Genomic DNA, 21,020 nt, shown 5'->3' on the forward strand with positions numbered 1-21,020 from the left:
TTCTATTAGGCTGGTGAAATAAGTGATATATGTTCTATGAGTTGCAGCAGGCTATGTCAAACTACATGTAGAATGGTGCCACTATTCAATGACCTCTGAAACGCAGAAGAATAAAAGAGACCAGAATATTAAAATACAGTACCTGCAGTACAAATGTGTATTAGAGTACTTGAAATATTGTTATTACCTGAACTAAACAAACTTACCTCAAAGCCCCTCCCTGATTCTGCCATTATGCTATATTAGAAGAAATCCCTTCCAAAGATTAATCAGCTTAGCTAACCATACACCATTTAAAACTGCACAGAGCAGAGTATTAGCCATTCACAGAGGATACAAATAACTAAATGTGTCCTTTCTGCCTGGCAAGCACCATATAGTTCAAGGTGGATCTGAAAATTGAGAATGGACCTGGGCCAACATGATCTCAATTGTTATTTTCTATAATAAAGTACAGCTAGCACCTCAGCATGCAACTCTCACTTGAGTGGAAGGGGACAGGGACAAAACGCAGCATTCTGAAACAGTTTTTATGGAAATCACGCTTTGTTTGTTACGTAACAAACATCTTCCAAAACCAAAGGGTAACAAGTACAAATTGTATCTATAAAACAGCATCACAACTTTATTCTCAATAGCTAAGCATTGAAATGCAAGCATACATTATAAATAGAAAAACAGCTGGCTTGGAGCACATTGCAAGCCACTAGCACAGTTGAGGGATTTGAATGACATCATAACCCGTGAGAGCATGTTGCTGGCCAGCTGGTGTTATTTATAATATACTCATAATTGAGGAAAAATAAAAAGGTGAAAGTTAGGTATTGCAGAACTAACAAAGTTGAATGTTCTCTTGCCCAGTGTTATTCAAATTGTTGCCAAGAGTAATTATAAAGATTACTACTAAAAAGGGGGAAAATCACTTTATAGTTACAACAGCACATTTAAGATAAATGTCATGGAAACCCCCAAACTGGGCTACTTGTGTTAACATATTCATAATACTGTAAATTCTAGCAAATTATACGACTTCTCCTGTGTGGTTGCTAAAAGATCACAAAGATATTTTGCCCTATTTACAAGTAGTGCTCAACAATTCTGTTATTTTTAGCAAATTACAAACTGCTATTTTAGGGTTAACAGCACAGAGAGTTGGAGGTTTTGTTACTCAGCATATAGGTGTGCCAAGTTTAATAATGTGAAGATGCATTAAGGAAAAAGTAGATAACAAACTGCCTGTCTTTCTATACTATATAAATACAATACCTGTGCCTTTATGCATAATTAAAATGTGTACATATATACAAAGGTATGTATATATACAAACAATGCCCTTAGGTATATAAGTTTTTATGTATTTGAAATGCAGACACACACACATATAAATACAAATACACACATAGCTGTCTGAAAGTTAACCAGAATACATTTTCTTATTTTTCATGGCAGCACAAGCTTTTTTGTCTGCTAACACCTCAGTTACTAATTCACATTCTTTTAAAGGGAAAAAAATATGCTTCTGTGCTCTAGTTTTAAAATGCAAAGGTATGATGTTATTTGTCACCATGCCCAAAAAAGTCCTTACTCGGTAACTTTGCCAGAAGAGGGAGAGAGAGAGAAGGCAAATGCTCCCCCAGCTGTTTCCTGTCTACAGTGTCTGTGTAATGTAGATAAATGTGAGGATTTTCTCTAAATCCCTCTTCTGTTTGCTAAATCTCACTGTCACTGCTAAAATCAGAGCAGATAGAGCCTGCGCAATGGAATAAAGTCCTCAATATTGAAATGTGACATTGCTCTCAACATCTCACATCTCTCTGGATTTCTTTTTTCTCGTCATTACTGCTAACAAATTCATTTCCAGACTTTGCACTTTTAAGAAGCAATGGAAAAAATCAACAGTCTTTCAACACAATTAGTTAAGTGCTGCTTTTGTGATTTCTTGAAGGTAAATATTTATTACTATTTCAAATAATTTTTTAGTTTTATTTTACTGTGTATTGTCTGCTTCTGGTTTGAAGAGTATTGTGCACTTTTCAATAACATTATTTTAAAACTAGAACAGTTTATAAATTGCTGAACATGCAATTTTATGTGATATGGAAAATGGCTGTATGTAATAGTTTCATTTACATAGATAACTATAAGGGTAAATTATTGCAGATACATGTCTTAAATTTCACTTCTATTCAGAGAACTTTCTAATATTTCAGTTATGTGATTATTAAAGGTTCCTGTTACATCATTGTCTATATTGTTAATTAATGCTTCTGAAAACAAGAACTTTTAGCTATTTTCTGCAGGTGCAGGGTTTTATAGGAAAAAAGATATTATTCACATGTTAAGTTTCTGCAGTTTTATTATACACAATTATAGACAAAATGTTCATGCTGTCACAGGGAAACTTTTAAGGGATGTTGTCACTGCAGCAATTTTCTGGCAGCATTGTAGCATTTACTTGGTTTTTTGCTTTCACAAATTAAAAGTAAATGTGAAGTTCAGTTTGTTTTCTACACTAGAAACTAGCTGCGACTCTTGCTGACCTTGTGTATTTGTACAGCTTAAGCAATAGTACATAAAGAAAATGGAAATTCCCCTACATGTTCATCTCCAAGTTTTCCCTTGTAGGGAAGGCTGTTTCAGGAAAGTTTGCATGTGAAGTTTCATGTTATGTCCCTATAATTTCTACACATTAATATAAGTTTTCTTTAAGTAAATTTGGCTTCAGTAGGTACATTGACCTCTGTTTCAGTCAATTGGCCCTAGTTCAACTTTCCATTATCAGCAAATCTATATCTTTCAAGGACTTTTTTCTTTAATATTTTGCAAGGACACATGTAGTTGACAGAAATGTCCTGTTTTAATTAGGGCCTAATTATTTTTTTAGAGTGTCTTACACTTAAAACACACTTATCTCATTCCTTAATGTGATTGAAAAGAGCAGGTCTGTAATTGCAATGGATGAAAACATTCTCTTAATGTATAAATGGGAATCCCTTCCAATATAGTCGGAAGATGAAGATGATTTTTTTTAAGTATTGAGTAAAGCACTAAGAGACATAAAAGTAATGTGCTAGTTCCTGAGCTGATGCATCCTGCCAAGCTTCCTTGGAATCAATGGAACATATTGATTTAGGTTAGAATGTAGCCCAAATTCTTTGATCAAAGTTAGCAGTATTTAAACCTTGATCCATTCTAGACCATATATGCTTTATTTGTACAATAATTACTAGTGAATACTGTTATTACATACTAATTACACACTTCTACTATGGCTTGGTAACCAGGTACAACCTCTATGTAGCAAAATGTAATTTTGAATATAACTCCTGGCTTTTTTTCTTTCTATAGCATATGCTATCCATAAAAATGTTGTCCCTTCAAGATATTTATAATTATTGTAGATGTTCTTATATGTTATTGAAGTGACCAAGGATGTGAAGAATTCTTATGCACAACTTATGGCAACTGATAGCTTGTTAGACAAAGAGGACTTATATAAAAGAACTAAGAAGTAAAAGAGATTTAAAGTGTTCTTATATGACATTCCTTTGTGGTGCCAATCTTCTGGACTATTAAAAGAGGAATGCAGCAAAAGCTGGTTATTTTACTGAAAAAAGAGGAAATTCCAGCTGTGAAAATATGGTCAGTCATTCTATGCAACTAAAAGAAGTGCTTAACCAGGCTCATCGTGAACCTGTATTCAGTTTCCAAATGTAATTAGATGCTTCAATAAACCCCACCCACATGCCAATGCGTTTTCTTTTAAACTCTCAACTTTCTAGTCAAACCAGGGACATTGTAAGTACTCTGCCTCTTTGTAAAGAACCTGAAGCAATATTGGATTACATCTTTGCATTTTCTTAAGAATATTCCCCTCAGACATAAATGGGAACTTTGATTTTATCACAAAAATATTGAATCAACTAATGTTATGTTTAATTAAAATGATGAAGCAAAGTTCAAGTTTTAAACTATGTTTTGGAATTAGTTTTGATGAAACAGCACTTAATTTAACAAATAATTGATTGAGCCCTAGAAACATGTGAGTCTGTTTTCTTTTCCCCAAAGTTTTTACTTGTTTGAAAGTTCTTGACTGTTTTTAAATTTAGAGATAAAGTTCGAAAATCTCTGTGGTTTATACTGTGCAGTCTTTTTGGCTTCCACTAAAGGAAAAACAGTAGATAATCTGTTTTGTTGTAGTTCAGTACTGATATTTAGCTGAAAATGCAACCCAGCTGAAAAGTCTTGAAAAATAAAGAATTGTTAAATGCCGAAAGTTTTTGTTTATTTCTGGCCCAAATGTTATACAAGAACAAATTGTTAAATACATAATGTTCTTGTATTTGTAATGTCTTTCAGCCTTCTGAGGCAATGTGCTAAACAGCTGCCTGCTTTACCTCCTCAGAACTGGGAACCATCTTAAACTGCAGGTGCATCACATTTATCTTAGAAATATAAATTTATGGCAAGGGAAAAAAGACATTGATGTTGTTAAGACATGGAATCCTTACAGGAAATAATGCCTTGTGTTATCATCATTCATTTATAATCTGATCTTCCTCCATCTGCCATTGAAGTCTTGTCCATGTATTAAAGCTTGTTGGTTTTTGCATGGCAAAGTTGGCTAAAGACTCTTGTGAATGGGAAAATAATTATTCCTTCTTTTTATGATGTATCATGGGATTCAGATTTGTTCACTATTTTCACGGTGGAAATATCAGGAAAAAAGGGGGGATAAATTCTGACTTGTTTATAGATTTTTCTCTTATTCAGATTTGACTTAAGTTGAAATAGGGGACTCATCCAGCAAGGTGCTAAGATCTCTTGCCAAGAAAATAAGAATTCTTAAAAATTATTGACTAGAGAAGGCTCAATACTCCACTGGATGAGATCCCATATGAGCAGACAAGAGATAATTTCACCAGTTTTTCAAAAGTTCCGTGGAAAAATAAAATTAAATGGTCCCTGAAAACCTGAAAGAAACTTTAGGGAAGATTAGTCATTTTATTCCAATTACTTCGCACTAGTCTGATAATACAAATCAGTTTTAAGCCAAGGTTAACTGTATGTGCAAGAAAGATTTGTAACTTCTTACCTGACTGCAATACTAATGTTAACCTTGAAAGAGAATGAAATTAAATGCAGATTTATGCCTTTCTAAACTAGTATTTGTGGCAAGTGATCTAAATCAGTTTAGAATATGCATTAAGCACATTCTTCACTGTCCTGCTACTAAATATAAATAGCTTTTCCAAGTATTTAAAAAAAAATGTTATCTTCTTTGACATATTGGGTAAGATCTTTGGTTGATATAAATTGATACAAAAAGAAGTGGATAAATGGAATGGTGCAAATTTACACCCATTGAGGATTGGCCTTTCTTCAGTCTAAGTCCAGGAAAAAGATATTTTGTAACCAAACGTAAATGAGAAAAGAATTACCACCTCTGTCTATATCTCGTATCCAAACTTGACTAAGAGGATATAATGGAGGTCAGTGAAAGTATAGCTGCTTCCATCAAGTAAAAATACAAATCCTTAACACTCTCATCAGTGCTTCCCTTAAATTCTTGAATGTTTCCAAATGTTAACTTGCTGGTAACAGAGGACTCTAAGAGTCATTGAATGTGGTCCCCTACTATGGAAGTTCCCGCATCAACTCTTCTGTAACTTTGGCAAGCTCTATCTTGAAACTTCTTTTGTTTTGTCCTAATATTTCCCTTTTTAAGGTGGCTGGAGAAACATGGAGTACTAATTATGAAACCTTTTCCTACTGGGCCAAATTTCCTTCCATCTGGTTTACAGCCATTTATACTTGTGCCAGTCCTGTTCTTTAGTTTAAGTAGCTCTTGTCTGTCATATGCCACCTCCATCTCCCAGAGTATGTTGGCAGGCAATTGTCGTATTTCCTCTTAGCCTATCTGGTCTCAGACAAAACAATTCAAGGTTGTCTAGTCTTCCTTACTCTAGTTGTTCTGGGCTTCCCTTTGCCTGTCTATTGCATCCTTCCATATCCTCCTTTTGCAGGAGCAACCATGAATCATAGTTACCACAAGGTTCTCTAGCTATGTGTGAACGTGAACCAAGAATATTTACCACAGGAAGTAATCAGTTTACAAGATACATGGACTAGCATATGTTGACATTTGCAAAATTATGGTGAGGCATTTCTTGATACTGTGTTTATTGTCTAACAAATTACATTGCATATGCATTCTCAGCTCACAAGGGTGCAGGAATAATTTTCTTTAGGACTCTGTTGGGAAATTCTGACACTGCTTTTACTTCCTTGGCAGGTGAAGATGCACACTGTGTCCTACATTCATTTCTTCTACCTTGGCCTGTGTTTGCTTACCTTAACCAGTTCTACTGCTGCTGGCCCAGAAACACTCTGTGGTGCTGAGCTGGTTGATGCTCTTCAGTTTGTGTGTGGAGACAGAGGCTTTTACTTCAGTAAGTCAACCCTTTCTTTCATTCAACTGCTAAACTTGTCCATGTAATCCGTTGGAGTTTGCAACTGCTCTAAGCGAGCTTAGAAATGATCAGACCAGGCTGCCGAGTATGACTAGTATCCTCTATCTTGGAGATGCCCAAGTCTTCAGTGACCATGAAGTCTCAGTAAAGAATAGAGCTGTGTCTCTGTTCAGCCTCTCTCAGTTTCTGACAAGTTTTCCTTTTCAGACATGTTATTGTTTTTAACTACTTTCCAGCTGCTGCTATTCCACCTGCCATATTACGGCTTTCTGCTGACCTGCCACTGAAATTAAATGAATGAAAGCACACACTAGACCCAAGATATTCATGAGGCAGAACTGCATGTACCTGTTATGTCAGACTACTCGTAAACAGTTTAAGTACACATTGTATCATATTAAAAACACAATAAGCTTCAACATCTGGTTTGAAAGAAAGAAAAGCTGGAAGGCAGCAAGAAGAAAGTTACCACATCCAAGTATCCACATTCTTTGTCAGTTAAATACAGGTGAAGGAAAATTCATGCATGGTGAGATAATAAAGATTAACACCAGTACAGACAACAGATAACATTGTCTGCAGTAGTGTGGATATATTGGTACTCAACTTTTTGGAGCAAGACCTACAGTTTAGAACTGAACATCACAATATTTTTCCTTTGCTGTGTCTTAGATTGTGCAAAGCTGGAGTACTTAGATAAGTAACTCTTTTATCTTAGTACCTTCTTACAAATGCTGTCAAGATCAAGAAACACACAACTTGTAAATAATAGAAATCTATTTCTAATTTTCAGGTATTTGATACTCAAATAACATAAAGTTAATGAAACTTTTAACTAGGAATATATTCATTCTGAATTCATTCATTAATATATTTATTTAAAACATGCAAGAATTTGTGCTTTTAGAGCCTCTGAAGATACTGTATACTTTTAATAATATGTGTTTGCCTGAAGTTCTTGTCTGAAGTTACCTCTCCTTCAGGGCCTCAGTTACCTTTCCAAACAAGAATGTAACTAAGAAAAGGAAACATGGGGCGGTGAGGCTATAAAGACAAGAAATTAACTGAAGGGAGTTTTTTCTATTTATTTTTATATTCTTTGTGAGGTCTAGCTTTTTTTTCTTTTTTTTTTTCTTTTACTTTTATAATCCTTATTTTATCATAATAATTCTTGCCTTCTAAACTATCACTTTTGTTTTTCTGATCTTACCCACCCAATTCCTATTCATTTCTATTCACGGACTTATTGCTTTCAATATTTTTCAATATTGCTTTCAATATTTTTTCCTTGCTTGCAATAAAAAATAGAATTAGGGAAATCCAGATTCTTGCACCTTTAATTTACAGAAAATCCTTATTTCCTCAAGATACAAGCTGCAGATATTCTCACTATCTTCTTGGCACTTTCCGTTAAAGTTTACCTTTGAAACTGGGAGCTTTAGTTTCATATATGCAAAGTAATTCACTAAAGAACCCTTCTTTTCTGTATTTATCAATTTAGCCATCATTAATGAGCATCTGCTCTAGGGTGCTGTTTAACTTAGTATTCTGGTGCTAAATACAATATTAAAAATACTGGAATCTCATAAAAGAATTTACATTTTTCTACCAACTCTTTATGTGTTCATTTGAACACCAAAATCTGTTACATTTATCAGCAGCTGAGTTACACTTAAAGGGCTCTTTGAGTGTCCTACAAATATGTTCTCTTCATGGTTGGAAGGAATGTAAAGGAAGATTTTCACCTCCCTCTCTTGTTTCTGCACCAGAAAACAATGAGACAATATTCTACATCTTTAGAACAGCATAGCATGTTTTTTTTTACAGTGCATGTATCATCTTAGGCGTTTTCCCAGTCATTTCTCTCCCGGAAAAATGTTTGCTGCTTGTTCATAGAATTATCCCACTTTCTTACCACAAGAGTGGCTGCTACTGCAAAGAGATCAGACTTACTGTTACGTGTACTCTTTGCGGTCCTCAGGGTTAAGAGGACCTGTGAAATGCTAATCATCAGCAATAACTCTCTTTGTTTTCAATCTCAATTATTCTCACCTGTTTCAAATCTCTACATTCCCTAAGCTAGATCATCCTTACTTTAAAATACCAGGATGGGTTTCTGAAGTTTTAAAGATCTTTACCCTTTCAATCTTGAGTTTTATCTGCTGTCAGTAAAGACTTTCTGTCTAGTTTTCTTTGTTGTTTTCTTACATTCTGAGTTTTCACTTGAAATTAATATAACTGTTGATACCATAAAGGTCTACCTTGTTTTGTATGGAAGACTATGGAAAGTTTTACTAATGAGTGATCACCCTGTTTTAGGAAAGTCTTGCACTGTTGTAATCAACAGACTGCAATTGCAACATTCAACAGGAATTTTATGAAGTTGATACGTGGCCCTTGGATGCTGAGTAATGTGTGTCCTCTACCTGACTACTTCTGATTCATGAGGCTGCAATTTAATCTGTTTTAACCTTCTCCATCTTATTTGTTAGTGTTTAATCTAAAATACAGAACTATAGAAAAGTAAATCCAATGATAACATTTGTAAAACAACTTGACATCCTTATATCAAATGTGCTACAGAATGCAGCGTATTATTGGAAGTTAAAAATGTTGCTCCATTTCATGGGACTTGTTAAGAATGCCATATCATTTGCAGAAGTAAAAATCCAGTGACCTTTTTTCTTTTATTGTGAAGAGAATGTCAATTTAAATTGCATTTTAAGCCTTTGATTCTCATACTCTGGTTCCTTTAGATAAAGTATAATTAATGGTAATGTTTGCCTTTACCTTGCACAGGAAATAACTGTGAGGGGAGGTTTTTCTTCCATCATTCTGTATTTCACTAGAGACTTCAAATATAACGAATACCTTTTGGCTGAGGTGGAACTCCTGGTTCAGATTCAAGGTCAAAACTTCTGACTATTCCTTGGGAGTTGTGGGTGGAAATGAAGCTAGAAACAATTGAATTACTTTCTATTGAAACTCTGTACTCCACAACCACAAGGCTATATCTACAGCTAGGACCGGAAGAAAAAATCTCCTTTATATAGTCTTCTCTGCCCAACTTCCTAGCTATAAAAGGAAATCCTTTACAGCTTCTGAAGATATGCTCCAGCTGCTTACCACACACAAAGAAAAATATTGACTTCAAGAGGAAGTCAAATGTGGTTTCTACCACTCCCTTTCTTCATGAGGTAGACTGGCAAGGAATATTTTTTAAAGTTTTTTTAGGGGAGGACACTGCAGAAATCCCAAAATATAGCATCTGTGTTTTCCTTTGGTCACATGTAACCTCAACCAGCACTGGCTACTTCTTGGACAGCTTCTTCTCTCCCATGATTCACCAGCAAAGAGCACCTTTGATCTAGCAACACCTCTCCAGCAGAACGTTTGCCACTCAAGTTCCTGTGTGCTAGCTTATGTTAGGAGAAGCCAACAAGCAGAGAGCCTGGCCACAGCTGTACAAGTGGCTACACTTAGACACAAGTCTTCTCAATTAATGTTTCTCCAGTCTCAAAAACTCTGTATTCAACAGTCACGAAGCAAAGTGGGATGACTGCTATGTTAATTTGAATTTTGATGCCTAGAAAGGTCTGCCATGCCACTGCTATTACAAAACAATGCTGAGGGCAAAGAATGTTGGAAATACTGAAAGGACAAATTACAGGAAACTTAAGAAGCAATAGCCCAGGAGTGGGGAAATTTTACTTGAAATAGTCTAGTCTTATCACAGGAATTTACTTTGTAGATTAATCAAAAAAAAAGAGATTTTTTTTTTTTATTTATACTAAAATTGATAGACAATCATTCATCCTCACTCACGTTGTTTCCTGAGGGCTATTACTACCATGAGAAAGGAAAGCAAATGTAGTTTACTCTAAGGAGAAAATGCTATATATTTTTTTTAATCTGGTTTCTTCTCCTTTGAAAATATACCTTTTCCTTTTCCAATAAATGGATACCAATTTGGCTAACAATACACATGAATGTCAATAAAGAAATAGCTTTCTTATTTCCTTAGACACTTTTGGTCATTCTAATTTCTAAAGCCCAAGTTAGATGGCAATACGTATTTGAAACCATGGCATTAAACTTCATGAATTAAAACCCCACCTTTTTTCTGTTAAAAAAACTGCTTTGGGTTTATGGCGAATCTTCTGAAGCTTCACTTGCATAGAAAAGAAGGAGCTTATTTAGATACCTGACACAATGGACTTCCTCTGATATTCTTCAGCAAATGGAGAATGATCTAGCACATGTTTCCATATGTAAAAGAGTGAATCCCATAAAAGACAGGCTTTTCTGGTATCCAGCCTAACACTGCCTGTGTCAACTGTTTTGTGGAGAAGCATTACAGATTTTTACTACTTTTTTTTCCACTAAGAAAATCAGAATTGTGTGTTGTCCTTGGGAATATCCCCAGATGTGTGCAACATAAGACTATTGGTTTATAATCATCAGAAAATCAGGATAAGACAGTGAATATAATTTTGGGTAATCATCAGAGCTGTCATCAGATCTCATTTCTTTGTAGAACTAAGGTATACATGGAGGAATTGCTGCCTTACAGAGGAGGAAATAAAGGGCATAGCAATAGGCAATTATGCTTTGCTTTTTCCATTTCCCTTTAGTTAACAGCTTCTTGTTTACTTCAGAAAGCCTGCTTTTAAAATGTTATTAAAGTTTCTAGGCCTGTCAAACCTATCAACATAATTACAAGAGGTGGCATGGCACTCAGTTCTTTAACTATTCCATACCTGTAGGAGCTATGAGTCACCAGCTCCTCTTTGTGTCCCTGATCAAAAGGAATGTTAATGTTACAAGCCCAGAGAGGCAAGCTGAAAAATTGTGGTGGACACACATAGCCTGTGGTGTCAGTGACAGTTTTACAAATCGTTGCAAAGAAATGCTGGTCATCTTGGCTATATTCACACAGCAAGATCTGAGAGTGTTTTTAAGTTCCTTGGTCTGGCTACATGCCCCATTCATGTCCAAATCCTCTATCCATGGAAGATTTGAGTGTATTCCTCAATCTTTACCCCCAGGTTCCTTACTACTTACAGGAAAGCGACCCTAGAAAGAAGCTAAGATGTGCTTTAGCGAGGTCTGCAGGGCCAGTGCTCAGGGAACCAGGCCTACAGGCACAGTTACAGATATATCTCTGTGAGAAAAAAGACAGCTCTGGCTTCCAGAATGGTATCACTGTATAGTCAAATAACTGATACATGTTTGAAGTGTGCTCTGTTGTCCCTAGTAGTAATCACTGTGGAAGTTCTCTGAAAATAAGCCAGTCTCTGAAAGAATTTTGTCCCTTTTTACCACATTAAGAAATTCTAGGGAGTGTTCATAAAGGCTAACCTTAGTTTAGTGAGGTTAATCTTCTTAAGTTACCTCTTTAACAACAGATAGAGAGGTTCTGCCTTCTTTCTCCATGGATCACACAGTGAGTCTAGGAGGAGTTAGCCTCTAAAACACACTAAATTTAGACTCTGCAAACAGAGTCAGGTTGCCAAGGATTTAATAATTTTTCAAACTTTTCATTAAGAGGGACTGTAGTGGTAATGATAATTTTAATGAGGTGACTGGAAGAAAAAACATTGATCAAAATTCCAGCAAGAAATATCTGCAAAATGTCTCTACTACCAAAATAAGTACAGTTTCTCCAGAACTGGACCAACTCCAAACTGTACCAAATAAGTACAGTTTCTCGAGAAGTTCAAGTTATATGTGTCCTTATTAGCTGTTAGATGTTAGAGATGTTAATGCTTTTTATGATGTTTGCCTTTATCTATGCACTAGACCAAGTTTCAAATTTGGTCTCAAATAGCAGAAAGCTGTTATTTGACATTTGATTCTCTAACTGCTATATGTGTATTTAATACATTGTTTAGTCTCATGTTGGATAAAGTCACTCAAAGAAGCACTTGGCAAGATCAGCATTAATTCTTGGCATAGCTGCCCCTCTTTCCACTGAATCTTAAATACTGAGAAAAACCCTTCACTGACTTTAATTCTGGCATATGCTTTATGCAATTGGCCAAAACCTTTGCATATGGACCTCTTCATTTGTTCTGGTATTAATAATGCATTTGAAATATTTGATCAACGGCAGCAAGAGTCACAAAGCAAATTATTCAGTTTAGCAGAACCACACAGACTCTTCATTAAAACCTTTTGCATTAACTGCTTGAGTATCTATGGCAATCTATACAGAGTGGTCATTCAAAGAAAAAAGTTCATACAGCCATTTGTCTAGGGCTTATTCAGCACTTTAGCGCTTATGCATGTTTCAAACACTCTCACATCACTGAAAATCAAATAGAGACTTAAAGCCGTTTTCATTTCAGAGCTTTACTAAAAAAGGATGGATCTGAACTTGTTTATTAAACCATACCCACATGTCAATGTTTCCTTACAAAACAAGCATAATTGTTCAAAAATATAGCAATAAATGAAAGTGGTAACCAACAGTTAAGTAATTTCTCAGTCTAGAAATCAAGACAAAAGAAATACCACAAATGTATGCTTATTGAAGAATTTATGCTAAATTTATCTCTGGTAATAACCACAGGAACTTCCATGTCAAAAAGAAGAAAAAGCCATTAACTCATACTTTCTTTGTGGTGCATTTAATGCAAAAGTACTACACAAGATGTAGCCCAAGTACTGGGTCTAATTGTTAGGTAACGACAGGCATATTTCATGTTTGCATCAGTGAATGAGGTTCTGAGAACAAGAATCTTAACACATCCATAGCCTTTGGAGGAGTATAACGTATACTGACCAGTGGGGTCACTCCAAATTATAGAAAATTTTGCATTGTCACTGTAAGTAAAAATTTGAAAAATTGAATCCAGTTAAATGTCTATTTCAACCAAAAGGCTGTACCTTGGGCACTGGTTAACACATAACTTTCAGAATAATAGGATAAATTGCTTTTCTTACTGTATCAAAACAAGAAAACTCAAATGCTGTCTTCAGGCTTCTTTAAGTATTAGACAGATTACATAGATGAGCTTATCTTGTCAATTTTATCTGAGCAGCTTTTAGGTTAAATATCTGATTACCTTTCCTGTGTCAATTCCTGGTAAAATGGTTTGGAATTCCTTAGAAAACTGCTTTGAATACCTTAGTAAATGTCGATTCCTACAAAATCAGACACAAGTCTGAGATACTTGCTGTATTTTATGAATGAATCCCATGTATAGTCAATTTAATTTGTTTTCAATGTTCTTGCTCTTACAAGACAGGGTGGAAGCTGTTTGTTTACCTCATGTTAAATCCTTTGCTAATGAAAACTGGAATAGCTTCCTTTTATCAAAGAAACCATTTAGGGCTCATCTTTCTCTTTTTTTTCTTTTTCCTGAGTCTACAGCGTATTTGTATATTTCCCATCCTACTTTTGAAATTCAGCTCTGATCCTGGTTTTCCCATCTATGTAATATAACTATTCTAGATTAAGAGAATGCCTCCAGACAGCAGACCCTTGTGCTTCCTTATGTGCCCATAAAAGCGTGGAAGTGTTGTTAAAGCACTTCCATTAGTACATTATGGCTCATGCCCAAACCTGAAATTATACGAATTTTTTTAATACAGAACTATTTATTTATAGTGTTTGTGTGTTTGTGTGTTGGGTAGAAATTTACACAAGGCTGAGTACGCAGAAAAAAGAAGGGGTTGGCTCAGACCATTCTGACTCAGTCCAGCTCAGTGAGCAAAACTGTTTTCTTTCTGAAAATAAATCTTCTAGCAATACTTACTATTTCTATCTCCAAACAAGTAAGCACTTAAGTAACACCCCCAGCTCCTATAAACAGCAACTTCTAAGGAAAGTAAATACAACTGAAAATTGTTTTGACTTCAAAACAATGTAAATTAACAGCCATATCCTACTAAGGCAATAGATAAAAGCTTAAATTACACACACAAACTCTGTATTTCACAAGTCTGCATTGTAAAGAATATTTTTAAATGTACGGCTTATGCAAAGGTAGAAAAAGTATAAATGTTGTGGGGAAAATGGTAGAGAAGATGTCATTATGATTGTGGATCTGAAAACATGGGTACATTTGTAATTAGCTTTGATGGCTGTGTGGTACTTTGTATAATAAATCCAATTTACAACAGAGGGATTTTTTGTCAGACTTGCATTAACTGTACTGAAGGTTTCTTTTAATTCAGCCCCATCAAAATGACTGGATAAGAGCTTCTACTATTATAATGAAATTTTTAGAACCTCTTTTTAGGACTCTTCATTGATTACTTTAGGTTACATGAAAGCTAATAAGGACATCGATTTTAGGTTAACATAGCAGGTTTAAATTGAATACATTTCATACCTTGCAACTTCTCTAGACAAGTAAGATGTAATAGTTTGTTTCTACATCCCCTGAATTCCTGAATTACTAGTCAACAGGTCTTCCATGAAAAAACTTAGTTTTTCCTACGTATTTCAAGTTTTATGTTTCTTTCCATTAAAGTTTCCAGCCTTTCACAGACATATTTAGTTTGGCAGGAAGAATCTGGTGACTCATAGACTGAAGAGATTTGAGAGCAAGCTACTGAAAATGTATCTAATTTCTTCTTGTGTAATTTGGGAGCAAGCTACCGATAATATGTCTAATTTTCCTAGTTTAATCAGATATATTATTGGCAAATACACATCCTGAATAAAAGCCATATTTATTCCTGAAATATATAGCTAAGATTAAATGCAAAAACACCATATATATTTACTTTTAGAACACTTCTGTTTTTTTCTAATTGTTTCTGGCATTTTACTCTAAATCAATGGGCACAGAACAAAAACAGAGGTACTACTGAAATAATTTGCTTTATGACCCCACTTATATTTTGGAATTCAGTAATACCAAAGTATTCCTTGCTGTTGTTTTTTGGTGGTGGTTTTTTCCTTCTTTTATTCAAGGAAGCATAGAGGTGTAGGAAGAATAGGTGATGCTACTATACCTCCAGGATTCATGTAGAGAAGGATAGATGTATTTGAAAAGCTCTCATTTGTATTCTATGTTGTTGACCATATTGTTCCTTTCATCCCCTTTCAGACAAAAGACTTTTAAATTCAGTCCTTTCTAGGCAGACAATCTGTGACAAACATCATTTCAATTTATCATAGAATCATAGAATCATAGAATGGTTTGCATTGGAAGGGACCTTAAAGATCAGCTAGTTCCAACCCCCCTGCCACAGGCAGGGACACCTTTCCATTAGACCAGGTTGCTCAAAGCCCCATTCAACCTGGCCTTGAACATTGCCAGGGGAGGGGGCATCCACAGCTTCTCTGGGCAACCTGTTCCAGTGTCTCACCACCCTCACAGTAAAGAATTTCTTCCTAATATCTAAGCTAAATCTACCCTCTCTCAGTTTAAAACCATTCCCCCTCATCCTGTCACTACTTGTCCTTGTAAAAAGCCCCTCTCCAGCTTTCCTGTAGGCCCCCTTAAGATACTGGAAGGCTGCTATGAGGTCTCCCTGGAGCCTTCTCTTCTCCAGGCTGAACAGCCCCAACTCTCTCAGCCTGTCTTCATAGGAGAGGTGCTCCAGCCCTCTCATCATCTTTGTGGCCCTCTTCTGGACTCGCTCCAACAGCTCCATGTCCTTCTTATGTTGGGGACCCCAGAGCTGGAAACAGCACTCTAGGTGGTGTCTCATGAGAGTGGAGTAGAGGGGGAGAATCACCTCCCTTGACCTGCTGGCCATGCTTCTTTTGATGCAGCCCAGGATATGGTTGGCCTTCTGGGCTGCAAGCATGGACTGCCGGCTCATGTTGAGATTCTTGTCAACCATCAATCACCCCCAAGTCCTTCTCCTCAGGGCTGCTCTCAATCCATTCTCCACCCAGCCTGTATTTGTGCTTGGGATTGCCCCAACCCACATGCAGGGCCTTGCACTTGGCCTTGTTGAACTTCATGCAGTTCGCACAGGCCCAGCTCTCAAGCCTGTCAAGGTCCCTCTGGATGGCATCCCTTCCCTCCAGCGTGTCGACTGCACCACACAGCTTGGTGTCATTGGCACACTTGCTGAGGGCGCACTCAATCCCACTGTCAATGTCGCCAACAAAGATGTTAAACAGGACCGGTTCCAACACCGACCCCTGAGGAACGCCACTCATCACTGGTGTCCATTTGGACATCGAGCCGTTGACCATAACTCCTTGAGTGTGACCGTCCAGCCAATTCCTTATCCACTGAGCGGTCCCTCCATCAAGTCCATCCCTCTCCAATTTAGAGACAGGATGTCATGTGGGACAGTATCAAATGCTTTGCACAGGTCCAGGTAGATGACTTCAGTCGCTCTTTCCCTATCCACCAGCACTGTAACCCCATCATAGAAGGCCACCAAATTTGTCAGGCACAATTTGCCCTTAGTGAAGCCATGTTAGCTGTCACCAATCACCTCCTTGATTTCCGTGTGCCTCAGTATAGTTTCCAGGAGGACCTGCTCCTGGAAATGCATCCACATACAGACTGAACCTTCTGAATGATAAAGACTAAACAGAGCTTGATCCAGCATACACAAAGAGATTCTGGTTCAGATTAATTCCGTCTGCTTTTGGGCACATAAATAAGGTATCTGAGTTAGGATCCTACTCAAGCTCTTTCTACAGTCAGTGAGAGGAGTTAGAAACTTTCAGAGCTGTCATTAAGTTCCGAATATCCCGTGGGACATACTTTTCCTTCTCCACTAAATTAAGGAAGGAAGCTATCACAATTGTATCCTGTAGTTAGTTAAATCAGTTGAGTAAGGCCTCTCCATTTAGAGCCTAAATTTTAGAGGAATGAATCTACTTAAAACCACACAGTGAACTTCAATGTGGAGATAAGGATGCACTCATACGTACCGCATTTCAGATCAAAGAAAACCCAAGCTTTTTTCAGCTGCCATGGTATAATACAGTCAAGCAAAGACCCAGAATGTGCCTTATGCAGGTAACACCAATCAGAGTTGCTCCTTTGGCCTTTAAGAACTCCCAGGCCTTAGTCTGACTAAGTGTGAATCCTGTTTGAGAAAGCACTCCACTCTGAGACAGTAAAAGTAGAAGGGAAAAGGTTATCTATCTTTTCTTTCTTAATATAATAGACAGAATATACTCTTACATGCCATAATAAGTAACACTCCTTCATGTTTTATTCCTGCATAATGAGACAAGGTGCACTTATCCCTGCATAAATAGTGAAGCATTTTTTTACACTGCTGTTCACATGGATTCATTTCTATTCCTGTGAATATACAGGGCCCAGCAGTTTTTTAAGAATTTGAGACAATAATGATATTTAAAACCTAGAATCTAAATATCAGACATCATTAAAGAAGCGTTTTCTCTATTAGAATGCTGTGCCTTAAAGTATCATCATGGAGAAAGGACACAGAACAATACTCAAGTACAGTTTTGAGATACTCATTGATACAACAGGCATACAGTTTTGAAATACTCAGGCAATCTGAAGATTTAAAAAATAGCTACTTCTGACCTAATGAGCTCATTTACAAAAGCAATAATATGACTGAAGTAAGACAGAACCCTGCCTGAGATTGTTAGCCATTCAATGAGTTGAATCAACAGTACAAAGTCCCTCTACCTTCCTTGCTTCAGTTCCTCCCTTAATCCAAGGAAATATAGAAACAGTACAGAACCACTTCAAAGATAACGCATTCCATGATCTTCTCTAAAGTGATCCCTTTGCAGGGAAGAGTAATTGCAGTAGTTAAAATTTCCAAACCAGATATGAGGGGTAGGAACTGTGCTTTAGGTTTTTCAGATCCTGACAAACCTTTTTCAGTAACTGCTGTTTTAAAGCAGTCAGAGTACAGCACCGAAAACCAGAAAGGACTATTTATATTTGCTATGAATAAATACCTATACAATTTAGCTTATTTCAGGCTACTCTTAACATTGTGCATTGTTCCATTCACAGTTGTTCTGGCCTGAGGGAAACGGGGTAGAAATGAGGGTAGTGTTTCCACAACATTCTCTCACTTCACTGTTATTTGTTAAATTCTGCATCTAAAATTCATGAAGGGTGATCTTATATGAGATACTCACACGAATGATCTTCATAAACTTGTAGAGTTCCACCACTATTTCAGGAATTAGATACAGTAGATTTAATATAGCTATCCCAAGATACAATACCACTCCATTTCAAAATGTGGAGTGATCAAGATAATATGGTCATTCGAAAAATAATAGGAAGATGTTTTTGTAGAATTTGACCCTTATCTTCCTTTTGCAAACAATGGAATGAAATTCTATAACTGCAGCTCTAATGGCATTAAGTCAACTACTATAATTTTTGTTACAGTCATCTTATTTTAGTTTTTGAAAGCAGTAGGAGTTGATGCAATAAAAGACAGCTATTTCCTGTTATCACTAAGATGAAGACTAATAAAATGAACAGAATTCATAAGTGGTGATATTCTTGTTGTCTGCTGCTCTTTTCAAATAGGAATTTATACTCTGATATGAAACAGATGAAGCTCAGATCTGTGAAAAAAGAGCAAAAATTTTTTAATAAATCAGGCTTGACCTCCCCTATCAAGAATCAAATAACCTGCAACAGATTTTGAATACAAAATTATTATCTTTGAATTATGAAACAAGTGGGAGTGCCCCTGGGTTTTTTGGAGATATAATATTTTTTAAAATTTATATCTACACTTTCATATGGCAGCGAAAAGAGAGACACTGTCAAGGAAAAGCTGACATGTATTATAATAAAGAAGGGACAAAGATGATACCACAGAAGGGGAAAATAATGATGTTGGTAACCCAGGCTGGCCCTGTCCAGGAGTTTCTTCACTTCATAATCCACAATCAGGAGTCTGTGGATACTTACTCAAGATTACCTGTTAACTTCAGTTGGCTTTGGCTCAGTGCACTGAGGATAGTGTGAGTTACTGTGAGGAATTCTCTATGCTTACTAAAGAAAAGATTGATCATTGATTTTCCTAGGTCTTCTGGCCATAAGTATCATTGCACCACAAATATTTTCCCTTGACTGGATTCCCACTGGTAACTAACTAGTCATCTGTTTTTCCTAAGAACTACCAGCTGGACTTCTGATATTTTTCCTTCTGTATTATAAATATAGCAAATAGGGGCTCTTTTTAGCAATCAATAGGTACTACTTGTGCCTGATTTGAAAAGAGTACACACACATCAAAAACCTCCTTATTTTTAACATTAATTCAAACCAACCTGAAAGGTTCGTAGCATAATTTTAAAGTTCATCTACCAGTCATGGTACAAACTATTAAAAATTCTTCCTACGTAAGTGTTTCTTGAAGTGCCTAAATTTGTCTTGATTTTGTGGCAGGTAGGTGGCTACATCTAAAAGACTGAATGCTAACTTTTTAGAAGTGTTAATCTATTTTCAAAAATCAGTTTGAGTCTCATGAATAGTCAGTGAGACCCTGGAGGCTCCTAAAGGCACACGAGGCAGATTTTCATTTTTTTTTTAGGCACTGAAGAGGCAGATGGACACTCAAGAGATTTTTCAAAAGCAGTCATGTGTCTAATTTCCACTGAAATAAATGATAGGTGGTTCTAGGCAGGTTTTTTTAAGTCTAGGCATATGCCTGGGTTTTTAGTCACCTCGGTATCTTTGGAAATACAAGTCAGAGTCCTTAGTTACTTGTCTAAATTTTGCTTATGGACCTTATTGACTACTTGTGGAAAAGCTATCACTATTAAAAGCTCTTTAAAATAAGAATTGGCATAATGACTTGGCTTCCTCTCTGACGTTAAACATACTAATACGCTTAGTATGAAATCTTCTTATTTCTAGCATAAATATGTGAGGCATCAGATGAAAGCTAATAATTTCCCAAGTGAGCTAAAAATAATGAAGGCTGAATTTGAATAAATATTCTAAGAGGCATTCTGGAACAGACAGTGGTTAATAAGTACTGTAAATGCTATCTTTCTACTAACCTCATTTGCAAGATGCCAAAGGCTAAACATGGACCACAAACAATACAGGATAAAGATCGAACATGAGAAAAATTATAATCATTGCAGGAAGTTGGAGACAATGCATATTTTATTGTTTTCTTTGTCTTAGGAACAGAAAAATGTAATTAAAAATCTATCAAGCTTCTTCAGGATGTCTCATTTTGGAATTTCATGTACTTGTGACTTAGACCTAGCCTCCACTGAAATGAGACCATCTGACAGCATGTAAATTTACTGCAATAATTCTAAATACATTGTAATATAAGGAGTAAGAGAATATGCAGATTTTATTAAAAAGTATTAGTTTGTGTAACCAAAAATAACACCAGAATATATGAATTAAACACATTTTTAAATGTGCTGCAATTCAAACAGAAGAGCTTAATGAAAGAACTAGTGACTTTATCTGTGGTCTTAAGAATCCCTTAAAATCAGGGAATATTAGCCTTAATTTTGGCCACAGGCCAATCAACTTTACATTATGATACAGTCCATCACTAAATGACTACAGTCTTTAACAACAAATTGTACACGTAGTTATGCAGAATGCATACTTCTTGGGAGAAAGAAAA

At 36.1% G+C, this 21,020-nt stretch overlaps 1 protein-coding gene across 1 annotated transcript in view; it reads left to right on the forward strand.

The window, feature by feature from the left end:
- Positions 1–1,789: 1,789 nt before the first annotated feature.
- IGF1 (insulin like growth factor 1) overlaps positions 1,790–21,020 on the forward strand; it is a 55,568-nt gene continuing 36,337 nt past the window's right edge. Inside the window, exons 1-2 of the mRNA XM_068401684.1 lie at positions 1,790–1,945; positions 6,296–6,452. Coding sequence (XP_068257785.1) covers positions 1,883–1,945; positions 6,296–6,452 — 220 coding nt within the window. The 5' untranslated portion in view covers positions 1,790–1,882. The remainder of the gene's footprint in view (positions 1,946–6,295; positions 6,453–21,020) is intronic.

This window comes from Nyctibius grandis, chromosome 5, assembly GCF_013368605.1.
Source record: "Nyctibius grandis isolate bNycGra1 chromosome 5, bNycGra1.pri, whole genome shotgun sequence".
NCBI classification, from domain to species: Eukaryota; Metazoa; Chordata; class Aves; order Nyctibiiformes; family Nyctibiidae; genus Nyctibius; species Nyctibius grandis.